The sequence below is a fragment of the Sarcophilus harrisii genome, chromosome 4 (genome assembly GCF_902635505.1).
Source record: "Sarcophilus harrisii chromosome 4, mSarHar1.11, whole genome shotgun sequence".
Classification (NCBI taxonomy): Eukaryota; Metazoa; Chordata; class Mammalia; order Dasyuromorphia; family Dasyuridae; genus Sarcophilus; species Sarcophilus harrisii.
Genome location: NC_045429.1, coordinates 66419081 through 66444780, shown reverse-complemented (window position 1 = coordinate 66444780; position 25700 = coordinate 66419081). Strand labels below are relative to the sequence as shown.

Sequence of the window (25700 nt, the reverse complement as noted above, 5' to 3'; positions counted from 1 at the left end):
TTTCTAAAAGTTAAGTAACTTTGGTTTATCTTAGTGATATATTGATAATCATTGTTTTGGGGGAGCATATCAGTTAAAGATTAGATGCCCCTATCAAAGGAAATTGTACCACACTCTAAAACCTGATCTTCTAGTATGTGTATATGGTTTGGGAGACTGAACCCTGCCATAATCTTTGTACTACAACAGTCTGTAAAATAAAATAATAATACTTGATAAAGATAGTATTTTAAAAATCCTTTGCAAATTGTATAGCACTAAAAGTGCTATATGAATGCTTATTATATTACATTATCTTAATTATATATTATTATTATATTAGATATTAGGGTGTTTGTGAAGATCATATGAGATAATATATTATAAAATTATTCAAAAAATGTTAAATCTATCTATCTATCTATCTATCTACCATTTATTATTAAGAGAAGGCTTAGGAAAGCATTTGTCTTTAACTCACTAGGTTAATTAAGCTCAAGAACTTTTTGAAATTTCCTATTTGGAATTCTGGAAGAAAGAAAGTTTTGATCAAGGACAATAAATATTTTCTCAATTAAAAAAAAGATACATAAAATTAAAAAAATTCCTTGATAGAATACCATAATCCACCTCAGGAGGCAAAATAGTTAAGACATATTTCATAGAATCAAAGAATTTATCATGTTTTCATCTGGATAATACTACCCACAAAAGGGCAGGAAGAGCCCCTAATGTGTCCTTATTTATCAAATACATTCACAGGTAGAAATGTAAAATAGAATTTGCTCCCTTGTCAGGTTTTAGCCAGTTGCCTTCTTTGGTTAAAAAGTTCATGACAGGGGGAGCTTGAACTTTCAGTTTCTGAAGGAAAAAAAAAAGCCTGTGACCTTCTTTGTTTAGACCTTCTCAATATGGTGAAGGGAACCACCCTTCCAGGCTCCGGTTCCACATGCTAATCAGTCCCATCAGAAAATGGCATCCACAGCAGAAAGGTTCCTGCCAGCTGACGTGGCAACTGACCATCCCTGCCAGCTGTGAGTCATACTAGCAGAGGCTGTGAGCATGGGGTGTAGCAGCTGCAGAGACAGCAGGCATGGGAACAGCAGCAGCAGCAATGGCAGCAACAGCTGCATCTTCTCTTTAGGTGCAGAGGATGTAAGTATTTCTTTTTTCATCATTAACTACGAAACTACAGGGAGCAAAAGTGGGGACATGGCGCGAACGAGAGATCTTTCCCCAGATACATTGGAAAGGCTTAACTTGCTCTGAACCACAAGCCAGGAGAGAGGGATGGAGCAATGAGACTTTGCAAGGAAGCTAGAATACACAAATGGGTTTGTTCCAAAAACTAGTTGGAAGGGTAGATAATTGCAGATGTCAGTTGCTGCTGCTTCATTCAGAGTGGTTTGGAGGGCCTTTCTGCATGCGGGATAAAAATGTTTCTAGCCCGTTGGTCTGTGGGATTGATGATTTCATTCTTCCATTCACCATTTCTAGCAGGCTGATCACAGAAAGTTGAGAGGACATTGAACAAAGTTGCACTGTATAGGAGAGAGCCTTTTAAATATTTCAGGAAGGCTTCTAAAGTTAGTTAAGAGACAGTTTAGAGGCTGGGTGGAAACTTGGAGCCTTAACCTATAGGTCTGATAACTGGCAAAATGCTATCAACAAGTGACAGATTAAGCTCTGGGAACTCTGCCCCCTTATCCTTATTCCCACCCCTACCTCCACTGGGAGCCGATGGCTGTTTTACACCAGCTGTTGTTGTTCCGGTCCCCTTCTTAACTTCTCTGATAAGAAATCCCAAATATCCTGATTTTTCAAAGTAGTGAGGGGCGGCCAGCCACTGCCCCTGAAATATGCACAATCTGGTGTTGAGGGTTCATTTTTTAGAGCTCACGAAGTTATAATTTGTCATAATTCTGTAGGAAGGAGTTGAAGTATGAGTATCTCATTTTGCAGATCACAAAATATTAACATTGTAAAGGACTTTAGAAATTTTGGGAAGTATATTGAATTTGGAATCCTGCTACATACCTTCTGAGCTGTGACCTCTGACTATTTCTCTTCTCAGTGTTCACATTTCTAAAATGAGGGAATTGGGCTAAGTGAACTTTTCTTTTCTTTTCTTTTTTTTTTTTTTTGTGGTACTGAATTCTTTTTTTAATTAAAGTTTTTTTATTTTCCAAACTTATGGAAGGATAATTTTTCAACATTGACCCTTGTATAGCCTCGTGTTACAAAGTTTCCCCTCCTTTCCCCCATCCCCTCCCCTATATGGCAAGCAATTCAATATTTGTTATACATGTTAAAATATATGTTAAATCCAATATATGTAAACATACTAAATGATCTTTTCACCTCAAATTTAGGAGAGGCAGTTGCACCATAGGGTGAATAATAGATTTGTACTCAAATGGCTTGGCTTGAAAACCTATTCTGTCCCTATAGTATTTTATAAAGCTCACCTGAGATAGTGTGTGGAAAACACACATGGTAAGTACTTAATCAGGGTATTTATCAATTTACTGACTAAAGTACTTTGAAAACCTTAGAGTACTCTATGTATGAGCTGCTGACAGAATTGTGTTCTTGATGGGGAAACTGAGGCCTAGAAAAGTGATTTCTTAAAGAAAGTGAAAGATTTAACTTTAAGATTCTGAACTCAGTCCAATGTTTGTTCCATCATACTGCACTCTCCCTGAGACATTGGTTTTAGTCCTTTAAATTGATAGTTTAGTCCATAGAAGAATCCTATAAATGAATAATGGCCTTCTAGCCAGATCATATTGGATTCCCCACAGCTTCAGCTTTTTGTCGGACATTTGGCCTTTTACTTCCCAGTCCACTTTCTTTCTAGGTATCCAAATTGTTGGGATTTCTCTTTGAGTAAGAGTGCTTTCTCCATGATAAGCCTCTTTTATGTGTCAGCAAGATCTCACTAGGTTATAACATGAAAACAAATTAGGTTATTTTTCATTTGTTCTGTAATTTTTTTGCAATGCAAGTGGGGATAGGGCAGAACCAGAGCGCTTCATAGAGAAGAGGAAGCAGTTTGGATCTGGGAGGATATTATCCAGTCCAATGTCATCATTTCTACAGAGAAGTAAACTGAGGCCCAGTGCTTAAGTGACTTAGGTATTGAGTGTCAGAGCTAGAATTCAAACCCACATTCTCTAAATCCAAAGATAGGACTTTTCCTATTACATTACATTATTGATAGGAGCTCTTAATATTAGATGGATTCATTTGGATAATCTCAATATCAAGATCCATTTACTTATTAATTAAAGCAGGTGCATCTTTCTAGCTGCCCTTATAGGGTACAAAGATATAAAATGTTGATATTGCTCAAAAGATGATTGTCAGACTCTATAGAAGGAATTAGGGTGTTTAAATGAAATCAAATTGTGAAATCAGATTGAAAATTGCAAATATCAATGATTATATTGGTACTGTGTGCCCTTCAATGCTCATTGTCATAAGTGGCACTCCTGTCTTGATAGTCACAAGGGGGGAGTCAAATAAATTAGAAAGCTAAAAGAACAGTGATTGATATTTTGAACTTGTCACACAGCTGGTTTAGAACAACACAAAGCCAATTTCTTGAACATAAATGCGTACTTTCTTATTCCTAATTCAATGAGACATGTTGGATGCTATGATTCAATAGTCACAGTCAGACTCTGGGCTTTGTACATTAGTTTGTATTCAAAAAGCAGTTGGGGAGCTTAGAGTTATGTCGATGTGTACTTGTGAAATGCCTGTCTACTTCAAATCTCCAAGGACTTATAACTAGCTATCTTAAAAATAACCTGGTGAAGGTGACAACTGGTGGGTTGGCAAGTTCCTTTATTTTGAAGCTAGGAAGAATGAAATGCAAAGATAATTGGCTTATAAAAAGACCTGGGGAGGAAGCTCCGAGGTCATCCAATTCCACCTTCCCCATCCTCAAATTTTATAGATGGGGAATTTAAGACCCTGAGAGATTCTAAAGGCTAATTACTGTTAGCAGAGCCTGGATTCCTTTTTCTCCTCTCTGTTCATACTAACCCCTCATTCTCATTGCTGTCGAATTATCTCACTGTTCAGTCTCTTTGAAGATTTACCTCAGATTTTGTGAGTCAAACTCGGAGGTGAAGATCTGAATTGACAGAATGATCGTTTAAAGATTTAAATAACTGATCTGGCATTGCCTGCTTTTAGGTGAGGAAAATAACCACTTCCCCTCTGCACAACAATTTATTAAGCACTAATTGCTGGGCATTGGGAATACAAATACTAGAAGATAGTCCCTGCCTTCAAGGAGCTTACAGTCTAATGGGGGAAGACCTCATCTAAAAGGAACTGAAAAGGAGTTGGGAAGATCTAAAGCACTAGAGGTTGGTTATTCCCTATTTTTGAAGAGGACCAAAATGATATCACTATGTTAGAGTGGAATTACAGTATGTCTGACCATGGCTGATCAGAGCAATATGAGCTTGGAGTGCTCTGCCATAGGTTGGACACAAATAGTCCATATAAACACTTGGGATAGGTTCTCTAATTTTGAACATTATTATAGGGCAGTTTGGAGAGGAATGACACTAAATTAAAGAAAATATAATGATTTTAAAAAATCTTGATACTTCAGTTAACCCATAGGTGACCTATTTCTAATTTCACAAATCCACTTCACAGACAAGTCAAGATGTCACCCCATAATGTCACTGGATCTCTTTGAAAGTGGAGGAACAACAACAAACATCTTATCTAGCTTTAATGAATAATTTCACATTTCATAAATGGTAGCAAAGATTTTTTTTGCACCAAAGATGATAGATAATACTTCGTTGTCTATCCTTTTACAATCTATAATTTCTAGACTGGGATAGGATCGGAGGCTAATTCAGCCAACTAGTGGATCTGGTTCCATATCACTACACATGGAAATTATTCTAAAGTATTTTAGGATGGGGTGATAATTTACAAAGGGAGGGGAGTGCAAGGGATGAATAGTAAGATAATATGATACTTCTCTAGAATGATATGATAGAATAATGATATATAATGATAGAATGTTGAATTAAATTATTCTAAATGAAGATAATCTTATATGGGAGAGACATGGCCTATAACTTTAACCAAGAGTCTAAGAAGAAGTTCTATCATCATGAGTTCAAATCTGGCCTCACATATTTAATAGGTTTGTGATCCCGATCAATTCATTTAACCCTGTTTTTCTGTTTGCTCATCTGTAAAATGAGCTGGAGAAAGAAATGGCCAATCACTCCAGTATCTTTGCCAAGAAAATCCCAAATGGGGGTCACAAAGAGTCTGGAACAATTAGACAACTTAAGAAATCTTCTTGTAAGGGCAGCTAGATGGCACAGTGGATAAAACACCCTCTCTGAAGTCAGAAGGACCTGCATTCAAATCCTGCCCTAGGCACTTAATACTTCCTAGCTGTGTTACCCCGGGCAAGTCACTTAACTCTATTGCCTCAGCAAAACCAAAAAAAAAAAAAAAAAAAAAAAAAGAAAGCTGGTTGTAAACACCCATTTTCTCATTTGTTTCCTTGAAAGGTGATAGGTACAGAATGCTTTCTCTGTGTTTTACATAACTCGGTGTTCACTAATTGATTAATCATAATATATGAGCTAAGTACTTTTAAGAAAAGGGTTGGAAACAGTATAGAATTTATAGAGAAGATACAATCTTGTTAAAGAATTTGAATTAGTTTTCTCCCCTTTTGGGTCTTTCTTGTCAATTAAAAAAAATCTTTCCTATTTGTAATGTAAAATGTTTAGAATATTGGAATTATATATATGTATGTGTGTGTGTGTGTGTGTGTGTGTGTGTGTTTGCATAGAGATGATCACAGAATCTATGGAAGTTAAGGAAGTTCCTAAATGATAATGTAGAGAGAAAGGAGGACCCAGACAGAGCCTTATGGAATACCCATGTTTAATGGGAATGTATGGATGATGATCTGAAAGGAGAGGAAACTCAGACAGCCAGGAAGAGAACCATGAAAACCTCGAGAAAGGAGAATATCAAAAAAGAGAGAGTGATTGATAATGTTAGGGGTTCCAGAGAAAGCAAGATGGAAAACAATTGGGAAAAGGCCATTAAATCTGGCGATTGAGAGAATTTTTACCATGTTAGAGAGAGCAGTGTTGGTTGAATGATGAAGAAATCAGAATGCAAAGAGAATGAGACTAAAAGAAATGGAGTCATTTATTGTAGATGATCTACTCAAAAATTTAGCCACATAAGGGAGGAGAGATTTAGAATGTTAGCCTGCAAGGATGGACATCTCTAATGATGGTTTTTTGAGAATAAAAGAATATGAGAATTTTTGTAGGCAAAGGAAAACTGTCAATAGACAGGAGCAATTGAAGATTAGTGAGAAGAGGAATGACAGAAGGGGCAATCTTCTAGAAAATATGGGAAGAAAGAGGATTTCTTGTACATGTAGTAAGGCTTACTTTGGCAAAAGAAGGGCTATCTTTTCATATGAAATGAGTGAAGGAGGGGTTAGTGGCAGAAAGCACCTGAGTTAAGTGAGATGAGGACATAATTTGAAATTTTTTTCAATGAAATAAGGTGGCTCTAAGTCTATTAAACAAGGGTTCCTAACCGATGGACTTCGTTGTCAGGCTCTTGTTTTAATACACAGGACTATAAAAGAAACTAATTCTATTGAAATATAGGAATCGTAATTTTTTTTTTAAGTTGAGGGAAGGAGGTTTAATGAGGGATAAAAAGTTTGGAAAAGACTCTGTGGTGGGTGGAATAGTATGTCCATCATTGAAGAATGAAGTCACATGATCATTTTCGAAAAAGAGCAAAATGACATTATCATGTTAGAATAAGTTACAGTGTATCTGACTGGCTGATCAGACCAATACGAGTTCGGAATGCTCTGCCACAGGTGAGACACAAAGAGTCCTCCATGAACATTTAGGGCGGATTCTCTAATTTTGCACATTTTGCATTTCCTTTGGGTTACTTCAATTCTGCTTTGCTCATAGAGCACAGCTCCTTCCCTGACGAGGGTATACCACGATGAGTGGTCCTGTGTCAGTGTCTCTTATGTCATACAACTAATTCTAAAGTCCATCACTGAAGAATGAATTCATATAGTTAATTGGCTGTAGAAGTTCAGCTTGGGAGTTAGAATTGCCAGGATGTGGTTGAAAGGGGCAAGCTGAGAAAGTGCTTGGAGCAGAATGGAAAGCTGTGCACCAGCACCAAGAATACTGCTGGAGTGAGATGAAATCATGAAATACAGACAAATCCTGTGGAACTGTAGGAAGCCCTAGAGGCTGTCTGGAGCTATCTTACCTTGGCAGTACATGTCCTGGTAAAATAAAAAAAGAGGATGATGAGGGAAAAAAAAGCTATGAAAAGCACCTTTCATTATAGCAGCAGCACATGACAAATGGTGAAAAACAGATATTGTTACAGAGGATTGCTTCATCCCTTTCCTGCTCTTAAAGTCATAGATTTGGAGTTGGAGGAGATCTTTGAAGAAATTTCACCAACCCCTCTGTTTTACAGAGTCCCAGAGAAACTGTGATCTGTAAAAGAACACCAGTAGTAATTGGCTCACTCAGTATTTGAATTCAGGTCCCTCTCTTCAAATCAATTATCCTTTATATGTTGCCACATTGTCTCTCTTAGTAGCAGGAATATAGTTAGAGAGCAACAATTGGGCTGCGTTCACTTGTACCTTAGTAGATGACTTTTTGATTTTGGTCTGTGTACCACTGGTGCATATATATAATGTAGCCTTAAGCTTATAGAACAAGGGTTTCAATCCTCTGGACCCCTTTGTCAGTCTGGCAATGTCTATGGGATGCCTCAGAATCTACAAAGGAAACTACAAAGGAAACTAATTCTATTGAAATACAGGGATCATTGTATTTTTTTTTTTTTGAAAGGCAAATTCTCTGGCCCCAGGTTAAAAATCCCTGTTTTAGAAAGCCAACTAGTGCTGAAGCCAGACCTTCACCTCCATAGATTGAAGATTGGGAAAGAATGCCTCTGACAGATTTGAGCAACCTGAGTATGGAACATGGGCCAGTTTTCTTTGGCACCCATACTGGTAGCTAGCTGTGGCAATAACTCCCATCTCTGCCGCTTTCCAGCTGGCTCATTGCACCATCTTCCTACTCCCATCTTGTGAGAAGGAAAAGTGTAAGAATTTTAGTATGAAATTTTTCAAAAGTTGTCAACTGGTTTAAGACACTAATAATAAGGCCTATCACCATGTGGTGATTTTAGCTCCTTGAGTCTATCAGTAGCTTCCCAGATAACCTTTGCCGTTTGCTAGGAGGCTGAACGTATCAGAGGTCATTGAGAACACAGTTTTTAGCATTATCATAAAGTCTTGGAATTAACCAGCCAGATCTATTAGCCTTAGATCCATTTGAAGTATAAATATTCAGTCAATTTTGTGGCTCTCAGTTAAGATATCAATATCTATATTTATATCTACATGGGCATAATACATAACACCATGCATATATAATATATCACATGCATACTTATTCATATATATGTATATCTATATATATATATATATATACACATCTACAAATATACACATATACCTATATCTATATAGGTATATGTGTATATTTGTAGATGTCTATATGTATATAGACATAGATACATATGTATCATACATAGATCTATATGTATCTAGTATACATTTAGATGTATCTATACGTACACAAATGTATCCAGATATAAAAGCACACATATATACAGACATTTTCTAGGTAAGTCTTATTATTGCTGGTCTATAGGCTCCAATAGAGCAGACTTTTGACTTTTATCTCTCACAGAATCTTAGTTGGAAGAGACCTTAGTCACCAGTCTCACTTCTACCTGGAAGAATCTCTTCTAAAACACAGGGGCAAATGGAGAGCCAGCCTTTGCTTGAAAGAATTGGGGTGAGAGGGAATCCACTATCTCCTAAGGCAGCCTATTCCATTTTCGAATAGTTTTAATTCTTAGAATACTTTTCCTTACAGTAAGAGTAAGTTTGATTTTTCTGAGGGTGGATAGGTAAATTCCACCCATTTCCTCCAGAGCCAAGTAGAACAAAACTATATCTTTTTCCATATGATAGTCCTTGGTCCTCAACACAATACTCTGCTCACCTTAAGTGCTTAATAATTATGTGTTGTTAGAATCCCTTCTCTTTTACTCTCTTGTTAGAGTGAATTTCTAGACAGTTGGAGGTTTCAGTATAACCTATGATTTCCTGGTTGTTTAGCTGTTTCAGAAAGGAGGTATATTAATGGTAAGAGGTCAAAAGAGAGTATACTCTCTATTAATTCCTTATTAATTTGACTTAATAAAAATTAATTTTTAGTGGTATAAACGAAATCATATTAGAATTGGTCACTTGTTGTGAACCCAGTTGAGACTATGGCACTCTGTCTTTTTTTGATTTTTCCCATTAAAGTTGATTATTTTAAAGAATGATACCACAATTATGTCCACTGCTGGGCAATCTTTTCCCTAGGGGCAGAAGATGATGTTGTGGAAGGTCAGAAATGTGGCTTGGAGGCTGAAGCTCATGGGACATGTCATCAGCCTCTTTCTTTGATGTCTTCCTTTCAAAGCAGTACATGGCCTAGATGTGGGTGGTAGGAGACATCAAGGGAGATAAAGAGCTAGACCATGAGTTCCTGGCGCACTTTTCTGGGGGTGCAACAGCTAGAGCCAATCATAACACTGAAGGAAGCAAGGGAGGAAACTCAGACCATTGGTTTGGAACTGCTTTAAGCTTCTCCAGAATCTTACTTTTTTACTTATTTATTTATTTATTTATTTATTTATTTATTTTATTTCCCCACTCTTCCTACACTGGGAATTTTGTCAGGCACTACGATGCTGGCTTAAATATCTGCTCTTTTTCTAAATAGGTCATTAATGGAGCCCCTAAATTTCATTCCCAGTGCATGTACCCAGCCCTTCACTTGATGACAAATTAAGATGAAATATAGTGTTTAGTTATAAGATGATATATGACATATTTTAATGAATATAAGACATATTTCAACAATTTACCAGATCGTATAAATCCAAATAAGTGTGATGCTTTCAAGTAGTTGTCATGGGAGTCAAACTTATTTGCTGCTATTGCTTATAAATATTTTAAAAACTCTTTTTTTTTGAGACTTGCCCTCAGAACCTATCAACAATCTATGCAGAAATAGTCTATAGTTATATAATATATATTTTGTAAATTGCAAAAGGCTTCGCATCTGTGTTTTTGTTTGGTATTCACAAGAGCACTTTGAGAAAGGGCGAATAATAATCTCAATTTACATATGAGGAAACTGAGAGTCAGAAAAATTCAGAAAAAAAGTCACACAATAAAAAGATGTAAAACTTTCACTGCACTGCTATATAGGGAATATCTCATTATTTAAAAGTTGTAATTGTTTTTTAAACCCCAAATAATATTTCTTGATTTGAAACCCTACCTTATTCATTGGATGTAGTTCCAAATGGCTTGGTTCCAAAAAATAAGCTGGTCCTTACAGGGCAGTTTTGTCACAGGTAGAGATGTTGAAAAAGAATTTGCCCCACAGACTCTGAAGGTAGTTTTAATCCCAAAGAGGTACTCCAAAGATGTTTTAAGTAGTGTTGGACTAAGGACTTTGTTCATTCAAGTCCCCAGTAGATTGAGGCTGCTGCAGAATGGGGGAGGGGAGACACTAACCATTGGTATTGATGGCCATACCTTTTTAATTCCTCTGCTTTCAAGTCACTCTCCTTCCTTTCTCAAGGAATTCAGTATCTGGTTCAATCTTTCCTTCCTCTCTAATGCCTCCCTCACACTTGGATAGTTACTCTTTGTATTCATATCCCTTCAAATTTATTAATTTTGATGATCAAGACCAGCATCTCCACTCTATCTCAGCTACCTGAAAGGGGAGTTACATCTTAGATTTTAGAATCACATAGACTTGGCTCATATTAACAATGCAGTAATTCAAGGCAATTCCAATAGATTTGGGATGGAAAATACCATCTGCATCCAAGAGAGAACTATGGATACTGAATGTGGTTTGAAGCTTAGTCTTTTTACTTTTTTTGTTATTTTTTTCTTTCTGTGATTCCCTCCCCCCTTTGATCCGCTGTTTCTTGCTCAACATGACAAATATGGAAATATGTTTAAAAGAATTACACATATTCAACCTGTCTCAGATTGCTTGCTGTCTTGGGGAGGGAGGGAGGGAGAAACATTTGGAACACAAAGTTTTACAAAAATGAATGTTGAAAGATATTTATACAAGTATTTGGAAAAATGAAATGCTTTTGGAACAAAAGATTATAGAATCACAGAATGTGAGAGTTGGAAAAGACCTTTGTGGTCAATCCAGGGGTTGCTAATCTTGGATACATGTACCCCCAGAGAAATGGCAGCTGGATGGTGCAAATGGTAGAATATTGCACCTGGAGCCAGGAAGACCTGAGTTCAAATTTGATCTCAAATAGTTGCTAATTCTGTGACTCTGGGCAAGTCACTTAACTCTAATTATCTGTTTCCTTGTCTGTAAAATGACTTGGGGAAGAAAATGGCAAGCTACTCTAGTATCTTTGCTAGAGACAGTCCAAGGACAGTATTGACATTGACATGGACATTGTGGATTCACAAAGAGTAGGTTATAACTGAAGTACCACAACAACGGCACTTATATAGCTCTTTAAAGTTTGCCAACTGTTTTATATGTTATTTCAGTCATGTTGAACTCTTCTTGATCCCATTTGAGGTTTTCTTGGTAAGGATATTAGAGTGGTTTGCCATTTTCTTCACCAGCTCATTTTATAGATAGGGAAACTGAAGCAAACAGGGTGAAGTGACTTGCCCAGGGTCACATAATAATAAGTGTTTCAGGTCACATTTAAGTTAGGTCCTGCTGACTCCAGGCCTGGTACTTTATCTACTGTACTATGTAGCTGCTTCAAAAATTTATTATTCTGGTGTTAAGACATCTAATTGCAAACTACCCTCATGGTGGCAGATCAATTACTTTATCCTTTTCTAATGGATCCTTTAGCCTATTCTCCACAGCAGCAATTGTTTCCGGCACTTTCTTCTTCTTTTCCTCCTCCTCCTCCTCCTCCTCCTCCTCCTCCTCCTCCTCCTCCTCCTCCTCCTGCTCTTCCTCCTCCTCTTCCTTTTCTTTCTCCTTTCCCTCCTCCTCATTCTCCTCCTACTTTTCTTTTTCCTTCTTCTCCTTTTCCTCCTTTTCCTTCTCCTCTTTCTCTTCCTTTTCTTCCTCTTTTTCACCTTCCTCCTCCTTCTCCTTTTCCTTCTTTTCCTCATCCTATTCCTTCTCTTTCTTCTCCCCTTCCTTCTCTTCTTCTTCCTCCTTTTCTTTTCCCCCTCCTCCTTTTCTCTCCCCAACTTTCCTTCTTTATTGCTTTATTGAGAATACTGAGCTTGTCTGTCATAAACTCTAATTTCTTCTCACTTCCTAATGCTCCTTCTAGCTTTTCTTTGCCTTGTCTCAGAGGAGAACTTAATGAGTTTACAAGGTAGAAATCCTTGCTTGTCCATATCTCTTCCTCATGAGTATGAACATGCCTCCTGGAATCTTTTTTGGTGGACAAAACCAGCTCTTAATTTGTCTTAATGACAGGGTCTGTTAGAAGGTGATTGACTTTGGCTCGAGATGCCTCTTAGTACCTCCCAGAGGATAGTTTCAGTAACTGGGGCTGGAACCTCAAGATGATCTCACTGGTTTGGCTTCCTAAGGGAGGAGCCACCTCTTTGTGTGGGTCTACAGAAGTGAGCCCGCAGACTCATTCAGCCATTTTGGTTCACCCCTTTTGATTTCCCCCTTTTTTTCTGCAGAGGTTTTAAAAGAGAGCAAAGGGAGAAGTTAAGTCCTTTGAGGAGGGTCTATGTCTGCCCTTTTCCCCATCAGCCTTCCTTGTATTTAGAAAGACCATATCATAAGATGAGACAATAGAAGTAGAAATAACAGAATCAGTCCTTCCTGGGAACATAAGATGCCATTTTGTGTTTGCATTTTCAGTGAGAAACATAGGTATTTTGAAACATAGACTGAAAAATACAACTTACGCCTCGCAGATAAGTCAAGTTAGGGGAATTCTTTTTTGGGAGAGGATTTTTAATAGTTTTTGTGAAAGACATTTCAAGTGTTCTGTGTTGGGCATTTTAATCAGCCTCTCTGAAGAAAACAGATTAAATAATACAGTAGGACCAATGAAAACCAAAGCAGAAGAAAAAAGGCAACAACAAACACTTTCTTTCAACTCTGATGACAGTCCTCCCAGTGGGATCATTCTGTTCTGATGAAAGGAAAGAAAGCATGGTAGGGGCCAGCGGAATTAGTTTTGGAGGCTACTTTTTCACTCCATTGCTGTGAGAGTTTAGATGTTTTATGTGAACCTGAAAAGTTTGGGCCCTGAGCAGGGAACCTGCCAAAGTTCTGAGTAAACAGTCATAGCCAGGCCTGGACTTTGCTCTGATTAATGAGCTCAGGAGAGGCCGGGCAGTTGTAAAGGTAACTGTGAGAGTCTGTGATAGTCAGGGGACAGGTAAGTATCAGTGGATGTGGCAGCTGGACTTTGATAGTTCCTTCCAGGAAAGGAGAAGGAGACCTAGTCCAAGAAGCTTTTAAAGCTGCTGAAGTTGGAAGGGGGGATCTGATCTGAGCTGTTGTATGCACGGTACAGTATGCATATATTGGGCCCCTTCTCTTAGATTTTGGCAGGAGACCTCCTGTAAGAGTCAGCTCTGAAATGACAGTATTAGTTGTGTCACTTATTTTGGCATACAGGTAGTGTCAGGATCAATATTGCTTCTCCGTTGGATGGCTCTTGGATATTTTTCAATTCTTTTCCTTGAATGTGGGGTTTATTCATCAGAATCATTAAATATCAAATGCAATGAGCATTTAAATATTAAGTTTCTAATTTGGATTAGGAACTGTTTTAGGCACTGGGAATATAAAGTCAAAAATAGTCCCTGCCCTTAAGAAGCTCACATTCTATTGAGAGAACAAAATGTATGAACATTAAATACAAAATCTTTATAAGATAATTTCTGGGGGAAGGGCACGCATGTATTATTAAGAATTATTTATTACCAGTATTACAAGGGTTCCAGGAGACACAATGGAAAAGTAAGATAGGATGGGACATACAAGTAAAAAAGGGCTAATAAGAAAGATTAAGAGCAAATGAGAAATGGTGGTCAGGGAAGAGAGCTTTAGACTAAGCAACCTACACTTGTGAATCATAGAGATTCCAAGTAGCGCCAGAGGGAAATAGATTCCACAGAAGCAGCGATCATGTTGACTTGATTATCAGTTCTGATCCTCTCGGTCAGTGGGAGGGGCAGGGGTGTTGTTTTGGCAAAGGATGACACATGCTTTAATTTTTGCAATACTATTGGCTGTCATAACTGTGGTGGATATATCCAGTGGAAATTTTAGGAGGATTATAGGTAAGATCCTATAATGTCCCAATGGCATGAGACTCAGCAGTATCTCTGGAGTATCTTTTACTGGATTCAGAGTCATTGTCTATTCTTTGCAGATTTGACACAAAGGGCTTTCATTGCACTTTATTTTGGTAATGGAGAGGGAATGGTTTTGGTTATACAATGCCACAGATTGTGAAAGTAATTGAAGAAGGGTTAGACAGACCAAGGAGTTCCCATGCTAGTCTTTTGTTGAAATTCCAGGAGTGTGTTCTCCCTGCTCGCTGCTAAGTTTTACTTTTGTGTTTCTCAAACATGGATGGAAGATTTCCACTTTGTAGGAATTCTCACTTCTTTTGACTTTTAGCTCTGGTCATCTTATCTAGATCAAAGTAGATATACTGATCAGAATGTTGCCATCCCGAAATATTTCCTGAGGGAGAAGAGGGGATCAGGGCTGAGATGGCCTGGGCATCCAGCAAAGAGACAATCTAGGTAAGGTTGAGATCTGCTGTCAGATATATGGGAGGCAGTTGGTCACTAAATATTTATTAAACACCAATTATGTGCCAGATACTGGGAATACAGAGGAGTGTCTTGTTTGCAGGACTGCAAGGAAAAAGAGGGTCTTTGGATTGAAATATAAGAAGTGTAAGGTGTAAGAAGTTTGCAAATGAAGGGATTATTTAGATTATGAAGTGCTTTTAATGCCAAACAGACAATCTTATATTTCATTTTGGAAATAATAAGGAGCCATTTGAATTGATCAGATACAAGAATGGTTACTTTTTAGGAAAATCACTTTAGCAACTGAATGAAGTTTGGATTGTAGTGGGGAGACACAGAGCAGGCAGATCCACCAGTGGGCTATTACAATAGTCCCATAGTGAGACATCAGAATGGTGGCAGAGTCATAGGGGAGAACAGGACATATTCAAGAGATATCATGAAGAACTGACAGACTTTGAAAGCAGATTGGATATGGTGGTGTGAGAGATAATGAGGACACATGAGTGAGACCAGTATTGCTAGGCTAGGGGATTGAAAAGATGGGGGAACAGGGACATTTGGAAGGGGACGGGTTAAATTTAATTGTGGGTATTATACTAATTTGAGTCTCAATAATGGAACTTGAGTAGTGGAATATGACAGATAGTCAACTGTTGTGAAGAGAATTGATTTCCTATTTTGTTACATAGCACAGTGGAAAGAGCACTGGATCTTGTGTCAGGAAGGGCTAAGTTCAAATTCTGTCTACTAACTGTGTGATCATGGGCAAAAGTTACCTAACCTCTATTGATCTCAACTTTCTCATCTGAAAGTGGGGCTAATAACAATACATGTCTGAAGGCTGTTAAAAAGCTTTACACATGCTAGCTATTATTAGAATGAATAAGCATTTCAGTTTTTCCCTTTGCTGGAAGTAAGTAGGAGGATCTGTGCTTAGAGAATTACTTAGGGATGTAGGAAATATATCTTTTGGGGATGAAATTTCACTTTCTTTCTACTTAAAGAATAGCCTTGGTTGCTCATATTGAAATAAAAATACTTTTTCCTATCTCCCATAGGACCTTTTCATATTCATTTAATGAACTGAATGAATGGATAGATGCATGTGTGAAGGATGAATAGATAGATGAATGGATGGATGACTTAACGAACAAATGTACAGCACAATGTAGAACCAATATGGTAAATTGATTTTTTAAATTTTGCATCAATTTTGTTTAGTTAGCTCCCATGATTCCCTTTCCATTAGCTGGCTTAGATACATTTCTTCTATTGTTTCTAAATATGACTAATATCATTATCTACAAATTACTTAATTCATATGCTAGTTTCATACTTTTCAGGTGTCTGAATGTCCTTTACATCTGTCTGAAAGAGTGTCTTAGGAAGCAGGTCAGAATGAACAAAAAGAACAAAATTCTTTTTGTTCAGCCTAACTCTAGACCATGTATAGACATGTTCTTAAATTTTGATGATGATGATGATGAGGAGGAGGAGGATGAAAATGATGATGTTGAATATTGTTCTCTCTTTTGTTCACAGGAAGATAAAGTAACTGCAACACCGATTGAATCAAAATTCAAGAGAAATTCTGAGAATAGCCAGGGATGAAACCCTGGGTTCCTATTCCTCAGCCCCAGCCTCAACCCCAGCCCCAGCCCCAAGGAAGACCTGTAGCACAGCCTAAGGGGTTTCAGAAAGGTGGCTATCACAAGCCCATAAACCCTCATTCTCAGCAAAGTGATGAGAAGTTCTACCAGTGGTCAGACCTTCGAGGGGGCCCTCCACCATGGCCAAATCAATGGGTAGACTACCAGCGGCCAAGCCATCCATATAGACCAAGCGACCAGAATAGGTCTCATTCTGGGACTGAGTATTATGAAGGTGGTTATCCCAGTCAGCTATATCCCAGGTAAGTTTTTAAGACTTGAGTAGAACCAGCAGTGACATCTCCTAAAAAGTCGAGAAGAAATGGTTTATATCATAGGATGCTGATAGCTTGTTTTTCTGAACAGGCTAGGCTGAGAGACTTGCTTATTCCGTTTACTTTTCACTTTTTATCCTCCTCCATACTGTGTTTCCTTAGCAACTTCCCCCTTTGTCTGTGCCAAACTCTTTTTGCTCCCAAATTGGTTACAGTGACTGAAGATAAATGACTGTGAACTCAGCCCATTGCTTTGTCTTATTTCTTCCCCTGCAGCCCCTTTGTGAGCCCACAGCCATGTGGCCAGTAATAAAGGTTTACTAAGAATTAGAAGACATTGTGGCAGTCAGACAGGAAGACAGGGCCCTGCTGTCTGAGAATCCCAAAGACAAAATCCCTGACCTAATAAAGGCCATTATTCTAGGCATAGCCATAGCAAAATTTGTACCAAGGGCAAGCAGCGTGGGACACTCCAAAGTAATATATTCTCACTGCCTCTCCTCCCCTAAACTTTTAAAGCCAATTTCAATTGACCTGAAGTGGGGAGGAGAAAACCTTAGAATGATAACATTTGATGTGGAGACAGAAGCCCCCTAGATATTAAAAAGCTGCTGCTGACCAGAATAATTTTGTCTTTACTGGAGTTTGACTACCTTGGGGCAGCAAGCAGGGAAGAAGAATGTCATTTAGTAACTTCCTTTTTAAACTAGTTATTCTTGTTAATGGAGAGAGGCAGAATAGTGTAGTAGACAGAGAGGAAATGTGCTAGACCTGGCTCAAGTGCCAGTTTTGACACATCCTTTGCTGTGGGACCCCAGGCATCTAAGTACCTGGAATACTAAGATTTTTCCTTTATCAATACAAAATTACAAATCTAGATCAAAGGAGAAAATATTTTGGTAACTAAGTGTTAAGGTTAGTTGCTTCTAGGTTGCTGACAGATTCAATATAAAGGTACTCTCCAAATTTATTATAGCTTTTTGTTTACAAGATATATGCATGGGTAATTTTTCTGCATTGATAATTGCAAACAAAACCTTTTGTTCCAATTTTTCCCCATCTTCCCTCCACCTCCTCCCCCAGATGGCAAGTTGACTAATACATGTAAAATATGTTAAAGTATATGTTAAATACAATATATGTATACATGTCCATATAGTTATTTTGCTGTACAAAAAAATTGGACTTTGAAATATTGTACAATTAACCTGTGAAGGAAATCAAAAATGCAGGCAGACAAAAATAGAGGGATTGGGAGTTCTATGTAGTGTTCATACTCATCTCCCAGAGTTCTTTCGCTGGGTATAGCTGGTTCAATTCATTACTGCTCTATTGGAACTGATTTGGTTCATCACATTGTTAAAGATGGTCACGTCCATCAGAATCGATCATCATATAGTATTGTTGTTGAGGTATATAATGATCTCCTGGTCCTGCTCATTTCACTCAGCATCAGTTAATGTAAGTCTCTCCAAGCCTCTCTCTATTCATCCTGCTGGTCATTTCTTACAGAACAATAATATTCCATAATATTCATATACCACAATTTATTTAGCCATTCTCCAATTGATGGGCATCCAGTTCCAGTTTCTGGCCACTACAAAGAGGGCTGCCACAAACATTCTTGCACATACAGGTCCCTTTCCCTTCTTAGTACCTCTTTGGGATACAAGCCCAGTAGTAACACTGCTGTATCAAATGTACAGTTTGATAACTTTTTGAGCATAGTTCCAAATCACTCTCCAGAATGGCTGGATGTATAGAATAAAGTCTTAATTGTTTTACTCTAGTTATCTAGTTATATCTAGGCATCCCAGAACAAAAAAAGGAGTTTTCTCACAATGGCTGGACTGCTTTGAGTGATGACATCATTAATTTCTTGCTATTTTGACTATTTCAGAAACTTCAGAGAATATCAGGTATCAGAAATAAATGACAACTGCTACAAATTCAGAAAACAGAGGGTTTGAGTAAACAGATTTCAGGTTGGAAGTTTCTGGACCCTGTGGCCTGCACCTAAGTTTCCCTTCCTGGTTTTTCACATAAGAAAGAAGAGGAAAAAAATAGCAGTTATAGTGGCATGGTAGTATTTTGCCCACAGGCTAATAAGTTGAATTTATTGCAAAGCAATATTTTGGCAAATAACAAAGTAATACTCATATTTGAGGTGAGTGAGAATTAAGACTGATATTCTTTATCTCATTCTCTTGGTCTGTTAGTTTTCAAAGGATGGCAAGTTAAGGACTGAGGAGGAGAAAATAGACATATTTAAAGTGACCTGACCCAAATCCTTATTTCAGTTCTTCATCTTTTATATTGATTCAATATATGACCATAAATTGAATCTTTCTACATCATTATGTCTAATACCACACACTTGTTAAATTGAGTTGTCTCAGACAAGGTTTATATAGGATAAAGGCTCCTAGGAAATCAACCTTTTGTGGTGTCATGGAGGAAAAGAATGAAGTGGAGAAGCATTTACTAAATGCTTATTAATAGGCAAACACTCAACTAAGTGCTAGGAATACAAATAACCAAGTAAGGGAGTCCCCCACTTTCAAAGAGCTTACATTCTAATACGGGAAGACAACACTTATAAGAGAGTTCAGCTTCAGGATGGATGAAAAGACTTTTGGTTCTTTGAGTGCCTCAGTTGGATAGGTGGAAAGTCCTTAAGGTTCAGTAGCAATATGGAGGGCAAAGTCTAGGGAGCCAGTCTATCTGGTGGGCTCTATCTTCTGGTACATCATGGTGGTCTCTGGGCTTTATAGAGAAGTTTTGAAAAGCACCCTTGACTTTCATGGAAGTAACTATAAGCACAGTATTTCTATGAGCACACTATAATCTACAATTTTAATAGCATTAATATGTTTTTGGACCTTATTTTCTTAATCTGTAAAATGAGAAGAATCATCCTGAGGTTCTTTAAGGTTTCTTGAAAATTTAAATTCTCCTGAATTCTGACTTTGTTTAGGACATGATCCCAAGAAGAGCATGAGTCACACACCAACTTTTGGCTTTGAAGCCATTTCTTCCTGAAGTGAATTATTATAACTCTTTTTTTTATCTTGATTTGTACCTTTCAGTGTTTTGTTTTTAATGTATGTGTGTGTGTGTGTGTGTGTGTGTGATTTCAGGTCAGTATATGAGAATCCATATCAGGACCACCCTCCTAAAAGCACAAGGGAAGAATATCCCTATGGAAGTTATTATCATGGACCTTCACAACTGCTGAAAGAAGACCGAGGTATGGATGCGATAGGTCCCTGGGACTTGGTACTAGTCCAGATAGGCTGATGAGCTTGAGGTTCACTAATAGATCCATCCATGGCAGTTTTGTACTATGGAAACCTACCCAAGAGAGGGAAGCCAGATATCTCTATTTCTTGATCTTGAGGGATGAAACCAAGGAAGGAGCTGCTATTCTTCATCTACTAAGAGAATACTATTGGTCTACCATCATTAAGACATGCCCCTTGATTTATTTTTGTAAATTTGAAGACAAGTTGTACTGATCCATCTCCCTTATAGTTTTTGTAACCAAGACCAAAATCTGAGAGCAGAAGGCAGCCAAACTACATGGAAACCAAGTATTTGACCTTAGTCTCATTAGTATACAGTGCAGTCTCATAAATACAGAGGTCCTGCTAGTCATTGTTCACATGTGGAAAATTTCAAATTCCACAGTTCTAGACAGGTAAGCAGCACATTCAGTCGTGGGTGGTGGGTGTTTCAGGCAGCTTGCGACAATGTTGGAGAGGAGAAGGAGTCTGTTTTGGTGCTGTCTTCACACACATAGACATACATATATCCCACCCCCATCTCCCCACCATTGTGTAATTTTTTGCTCTTAATAGTCTGTGGGGGATAAGAATTATATGTCAGAGGCTGGAATTTTCAGACTTCTCCTCAGTGAAGAAATTCTGCCTCATGACGTCCAAATACATTTTTGGATGCATTGCTTAGGTACCCTGCTTCTGGGAAATGCAAGCATGTCATTTCTGACCTCTCATTCTCTTTTTTTTTGGCTGTAGTTCCAAGGCAGGGGAGTCCCCACACTAGACCTGGAGATCATAGAGATCAAAACCCCTACAGTGACTACCATGAGGAAAGACAGAGCAGCCCGTTTGGAACAAATGGTGAAATGCAGTTTTGGTAAGATGGCAACAAAGGAAGGCTCTCACCTTGTTCTTGTCACAGTCACAGTGCCTGAAGCAAAACTTAGAAGAAAGGGTGCTTTCTTCCCTCAACTTCAAGTCCCATTCTGTGCTGGATTAGTTTGTCAATTAACTAACATTTATTAAGTACCTTTTTTGTCTTAGGGTATTGGGATAAACTCTAGAGATACAAGGAAAGTAAAAAAAAAAAAAAAACCAGTTCCTTATTCTAAGGAGCTATCCCTAATGGAAGAGACCTCTTTCTCTCTCTCTCTTTTCTTCTTCTTCTTCTTCTTCTTCTTCTTCTTCTTCTTCTTCTTCTTCTTCTTCTTCTTCTTCTTCTTCTTCTTCTTCTTCTTCTTCTTCTTCTTCTTCTTCCTTCTTCTTCTTCCTTCCTTCTTCTTCTTCTTCCTTCCTTCTTCTTCTTCTTCTTCTTCTTCTTCTTCCTTCTTCTTCTTCTTTTCTTCTTCTCTCTCTTCTTCTTCTTCTTCCTTCTTTTCTTCTTTTCTTCTTCTTCTCTCTTCTTCTTCTTCTTCTTCTTCTTCTTCTTCTTCTTCTTCTCTCTTCTTCTTCTCTCTCTCTCTTTTCCCCCCCTCTCTCTCCCTCTCTCTCTCTCTCTCTCTCTCTCTCTCTCTCTCTCTAATACCTATTTATGTATATATACATACATACACACACACACGCACACACACACATATATATATATATAGTGGGCACAGTTTCAGAGGGAAGACACTAAGATTAAGGAGTTCTAGTAAATGCTCTCTGTAGAAAGTGGGATTATAGCTGAAGCTTGAAGGAAGCTAGGGAAGCCAGCAAGTAGCCAAGAGAAGGGAGAGTTCCCCAAGCATGGAGCTAGCCATTGAAAAACATTCAGAGAAAGTTGTGTTTGAGGACCAGTAAGCAAGGGGGCTGATGTCACTGAATCACAGAGCATGTTGGGGAGGAGTATAAGATGTAAGGGAACTGGAAAGGTAGGAGGGGACCAGGTCATGAGGGGGTTTTAAAAGCCAAACAGAGGATTTTATATTTGATCTTGGAGGTAGTAGGTCAACAGCAGAATTGAGAGAATGGGGGAACAACGTGATAAGACCTGCATTTTAGGAAAATCACTTGTCAGCTGAGTGGAAGATTGTTTGGAAGGCCAAACAACAAATTATTGCAGCAGTTTGAGGGATCTGAAGGAGAGTAGAGGCAGTGTCAGGTACGTGATTACAGACTGCAGTGGACCTTGAGAACCTACTTAGCTTTGGAATACCCCAGATCTGATCTAGTCTTTCATGATAGATCCATATCTGCTATGGTCTCAGGATTCATTCAGTCTGGGTCATGGCCCCAAGCCTGCCCCTAGAAGAGACAACAATAGTGTTATCATCAGCCTCAGAGAGGCAGTTTGACATATATCTCAAGAGAGCCAGCTTTGGATTTAGGAAGATCAGGATTCAATTGTTTGATGATTCATGGCTGTTTGGCCATGGGCAGATCACTTTAAGTCTTAATGCTCTAGGTCAGTGGAGTCAAACTCAAACAAAACTGGATTAAAAATCACATATTGACATCATCTGTGTTGCATTGTATTTTTATTTATTTTGCTAAACATTTGCCAATTACATCTTATTCTGATTCTGTCAGCACTACAGCTAGGAGCTGTATTTTGACATTATTTTTCTAGGTAATTCTATAAGATTATAAATGGCAGAGGTCTTGATCTCCGCTGATGGAGGGAGCTTCCTCACTAGGAGTTCTTTCTATTAGTGACTCACATTTGATCCTTAATTTTTTTCCTAAATTGACTTAACCACTATAATGCTCTCATAGTTAAACTTGATCAGGACCTATGATGCTCACTTGATTCTGAACTGGTAGTATCAAAGATGAATGATCATAAACTGGCCTCTGGGCTGAAGAATGGAAGAACTGAGGCAGTCCAGGGAATAAAGGGAAAGGGAAAGAGGATGGAAATCCATCTGTGTTTGTATCTTTATCCAGCAAAGTCTCTCTCAAATCAAAGTATTTTTATTTAAACTATTTGAATCTACTTAGACCAAAAGGAAAGAAGTCTTTTCTATGGACTTGAACTTATTCCAGGCCATTGCACCAAGAACACAATAAGTTTTTTCTTATTTGTTGAGTTGCTAGGTAATGAAGGCTAATGAGGGAGAATGTATTCATTAGAGAAATGGTGGTATATAATATAAAGGACACCAGCTCCAGAATCAGTGAACCTAGATTCAAATCTCATTCTCTGAATATTACTGATTTTTGTGACTTTTATGTAGGGAATCAAATCTCTCTGGATCTCAGTTTCCCTATCTGTTAAATAAAGATGGACTTTCAGGTTCCTTCTTGCTTGAGAGCTAGGGTCATTTGCTTTATCTTCTGTAATATAAAAAGTACCATCTTGTAGCAGCTGGATGATGCAATAGTAGAGCACTGGCCCTGGAATCAGGAGGGCCTGAGTTCAAATTCAGCCTCAGACATTTAACACTTGCAATCTGTGTGACTTTGAGCTGGTTACTTAGTCCCAAATTGCCTGGCTCCCCCCAAAAAGTACTATTTTATTTGTGTTTGCTTAATGTTGGTTTCTTACTAGGTTTTGTTCCCCTTATTGCAGGTCTAAAAACTATGATAAATACAAGGAAAGCCCCGTTTCTGATTCTGCCAGGCAAGAAAGACCAGGGGAAGAGGAACTGCCATATAGCACCTTGGAAGGGGCCAACACCCAGCTCAATGAGGTACCTCACCCATGGGTCTGAAGTGTCACAATTAGGAAGCTTCTACCTTCATTCTCAAAGTCCGGTATCGTTTGGATTCTCTCCAGTGGCCAGCACTCTGCAAAGCTGTGGCCACATTTGGCTTAATCAGGGTCTTCTAATTTTAAATTCCACATGTATAAAATTTACCCAGAGCAGCAAGGAAGTACCATGGATAGAGTGCTAAGTTTGGAGTCAGGAGGACCTGAATTCAAATTTGACCTCAGGCAATTACTAGGTGTATGAGTCTGGGAAACTCCCTTAACTCTGTTTGCCTCAGTTTCCTCATCTGTAAAATGAGCTGGAGAAGGAAATGACAAACTGCTCCAGTGTCGTTGCCAAAAGCAAACTAAAAAACACATTAAAAAACTCTAAATGGAGCTTTGGAGAGTTGGATGGAACTGAAAAACAACTCTTTCCCTTGAGATTCAGTTGCTTCCTGCTATGTTCAATTTCTCATTATATTGTGAGCTTTTTGAGGGCAGGGACTGTTTTATGCCTTTCTTTGTTTCCCCAGACTTAGCACAGTGATTGTTATTTAGCATTGTTATTGAGTCATTTCAATTCTGTCTGACTCATTGTGAGCCCATTTGGGGTTTTTCTTGGCAGAGATACAGAAATGGTTTGCAACTTCCTTCTTTAGTTCATTCTACAGATGGGGAAACGGAGGCAAACAGGGTTAAATGGCTTGTCCAACAAAACAACAGCTAGGAAAGATCTGAGGCAGGATTTGAAATCAGAAAAATGAGTCCTCTTGATTCCAGATCTGGCCTTCTGTCCATTGTGCCATCTAAGTGGTATGGGGTATTGAGAAAACTAGCACCTCTGGTGTGAGGGATTGGTGAGCCCTTTTCAGGGCTGCTCATCCACCTTTGGTGTCTCACCTGATTCACCCAGCCCTCTTAGGGCTGTGGCTCTAAGAAGCTGTGTAGTATGTACAGTGGTCACATCCAGGTAAAATGCTCAGCAGTGTGGCTAAACCAGTTTGAATTGCCTAAACTGTACATGTTGGTCTTCTTATTTATGTTGTAAGTTTCCCAAAGTCAAGGGCATCTCAGGCCATCTTGACTTTTGTCCAGTGGCAGGACAAGTGCAAATCAAGATATCATCTATCATCTCATTGGTCCTCCTCTAAAACAAAGGGCAAATAACAGTAGATGCTAAATAAATGTCATAAATGTTTGTTGAGTTGAATTGAATTGAAACTCCTTGCCCTTGAACTCAAGTAAATTGGCAGTTTATTTTTCTAGGGGTTTGGTGAGCTATTGGAATATTTTAATTTAAGTAGGAAGAGAGAATCACACATTTTACCTACCTTGGCTAGCATGAATCTCTCTGCAAAACACCTATGGTTTTTATAATAGGTTCCAAAGAATTTAGTATTTGCTTTCTATTCTGTTTTATGTGGTTTTGTTATGGTTCAGAAGGAACTCCAAAAGAATGGGATCACAGATCCATGTCACAAGGTGTCTCAAAAGAATTTTCAGACTTGAACCCATATCCAAGTCAAGAGGCAAAGTTTATTATAATTGAAATACCAATTGAAGTAGGCTAAGTTCCAAAAGAATCAACCAAAAAACCAAGAGCAAGAAGATAGATTTATAGGACAAGGTTAGATCAGAGCTTACAGATAGGTTTGAGGGGTGATTTATTCACTCTTGTCCAAGGAACTTGGTTGTCATTGATCAAAAGATTACCTATTTGACAGTCAGTAATGTTTGTAGGATTATTCTAAGTCCAGAAGACTTAGAATCATTGACATGTTGTTAGAACAATAACACTCTAAGGTCAGAGGACCTCAGGATTCTTAATTTATCTTCCATAAAGTCTGAGAAAAAATATTATTATATTCCTAGGACAGAAGACTTTTATAATCATTGATAGATTGTTAGAACAGAAGCACTTTA

The 25700-nt window shown here is 38.2% G+C and overlaps 1 protein-coding gene across 1 annotated transcript in view; it reads left to right on the top strand.

Annotated features, from left to right (window-relative positions):
• Positions 1-1024: 1024 nt before the first annotated feature.
• The window catches only part of SEC16B (SEC16 homolog B, endoplasmic reticulum export factor), a 71446-nt gene continuing 46770 nt past the window's right edge, over positions 1025-25700 (top strand). Inside the window, exons 1-5 of the mRNA XM_012547697.3 lie at positions 1025-1134; positions 16499-16868; positions 20021-20130; positions 20918-21038; positions 23655-23775. Coding sequence (XP_012403151.1) covers positions 16564-16868; positions 20021-20130; positions 20918-21038; positions 23655-23775 — 657 coding nt within the window. The 5' untranslated portion in view covers positions 1025-1134; positions 16499-16563. The remainder of the gene's footprint in view (positions 1135-16498; positions 16869-20020; positions 20131-20917; positions 21039-23654; positions 23776-25700) is intronic.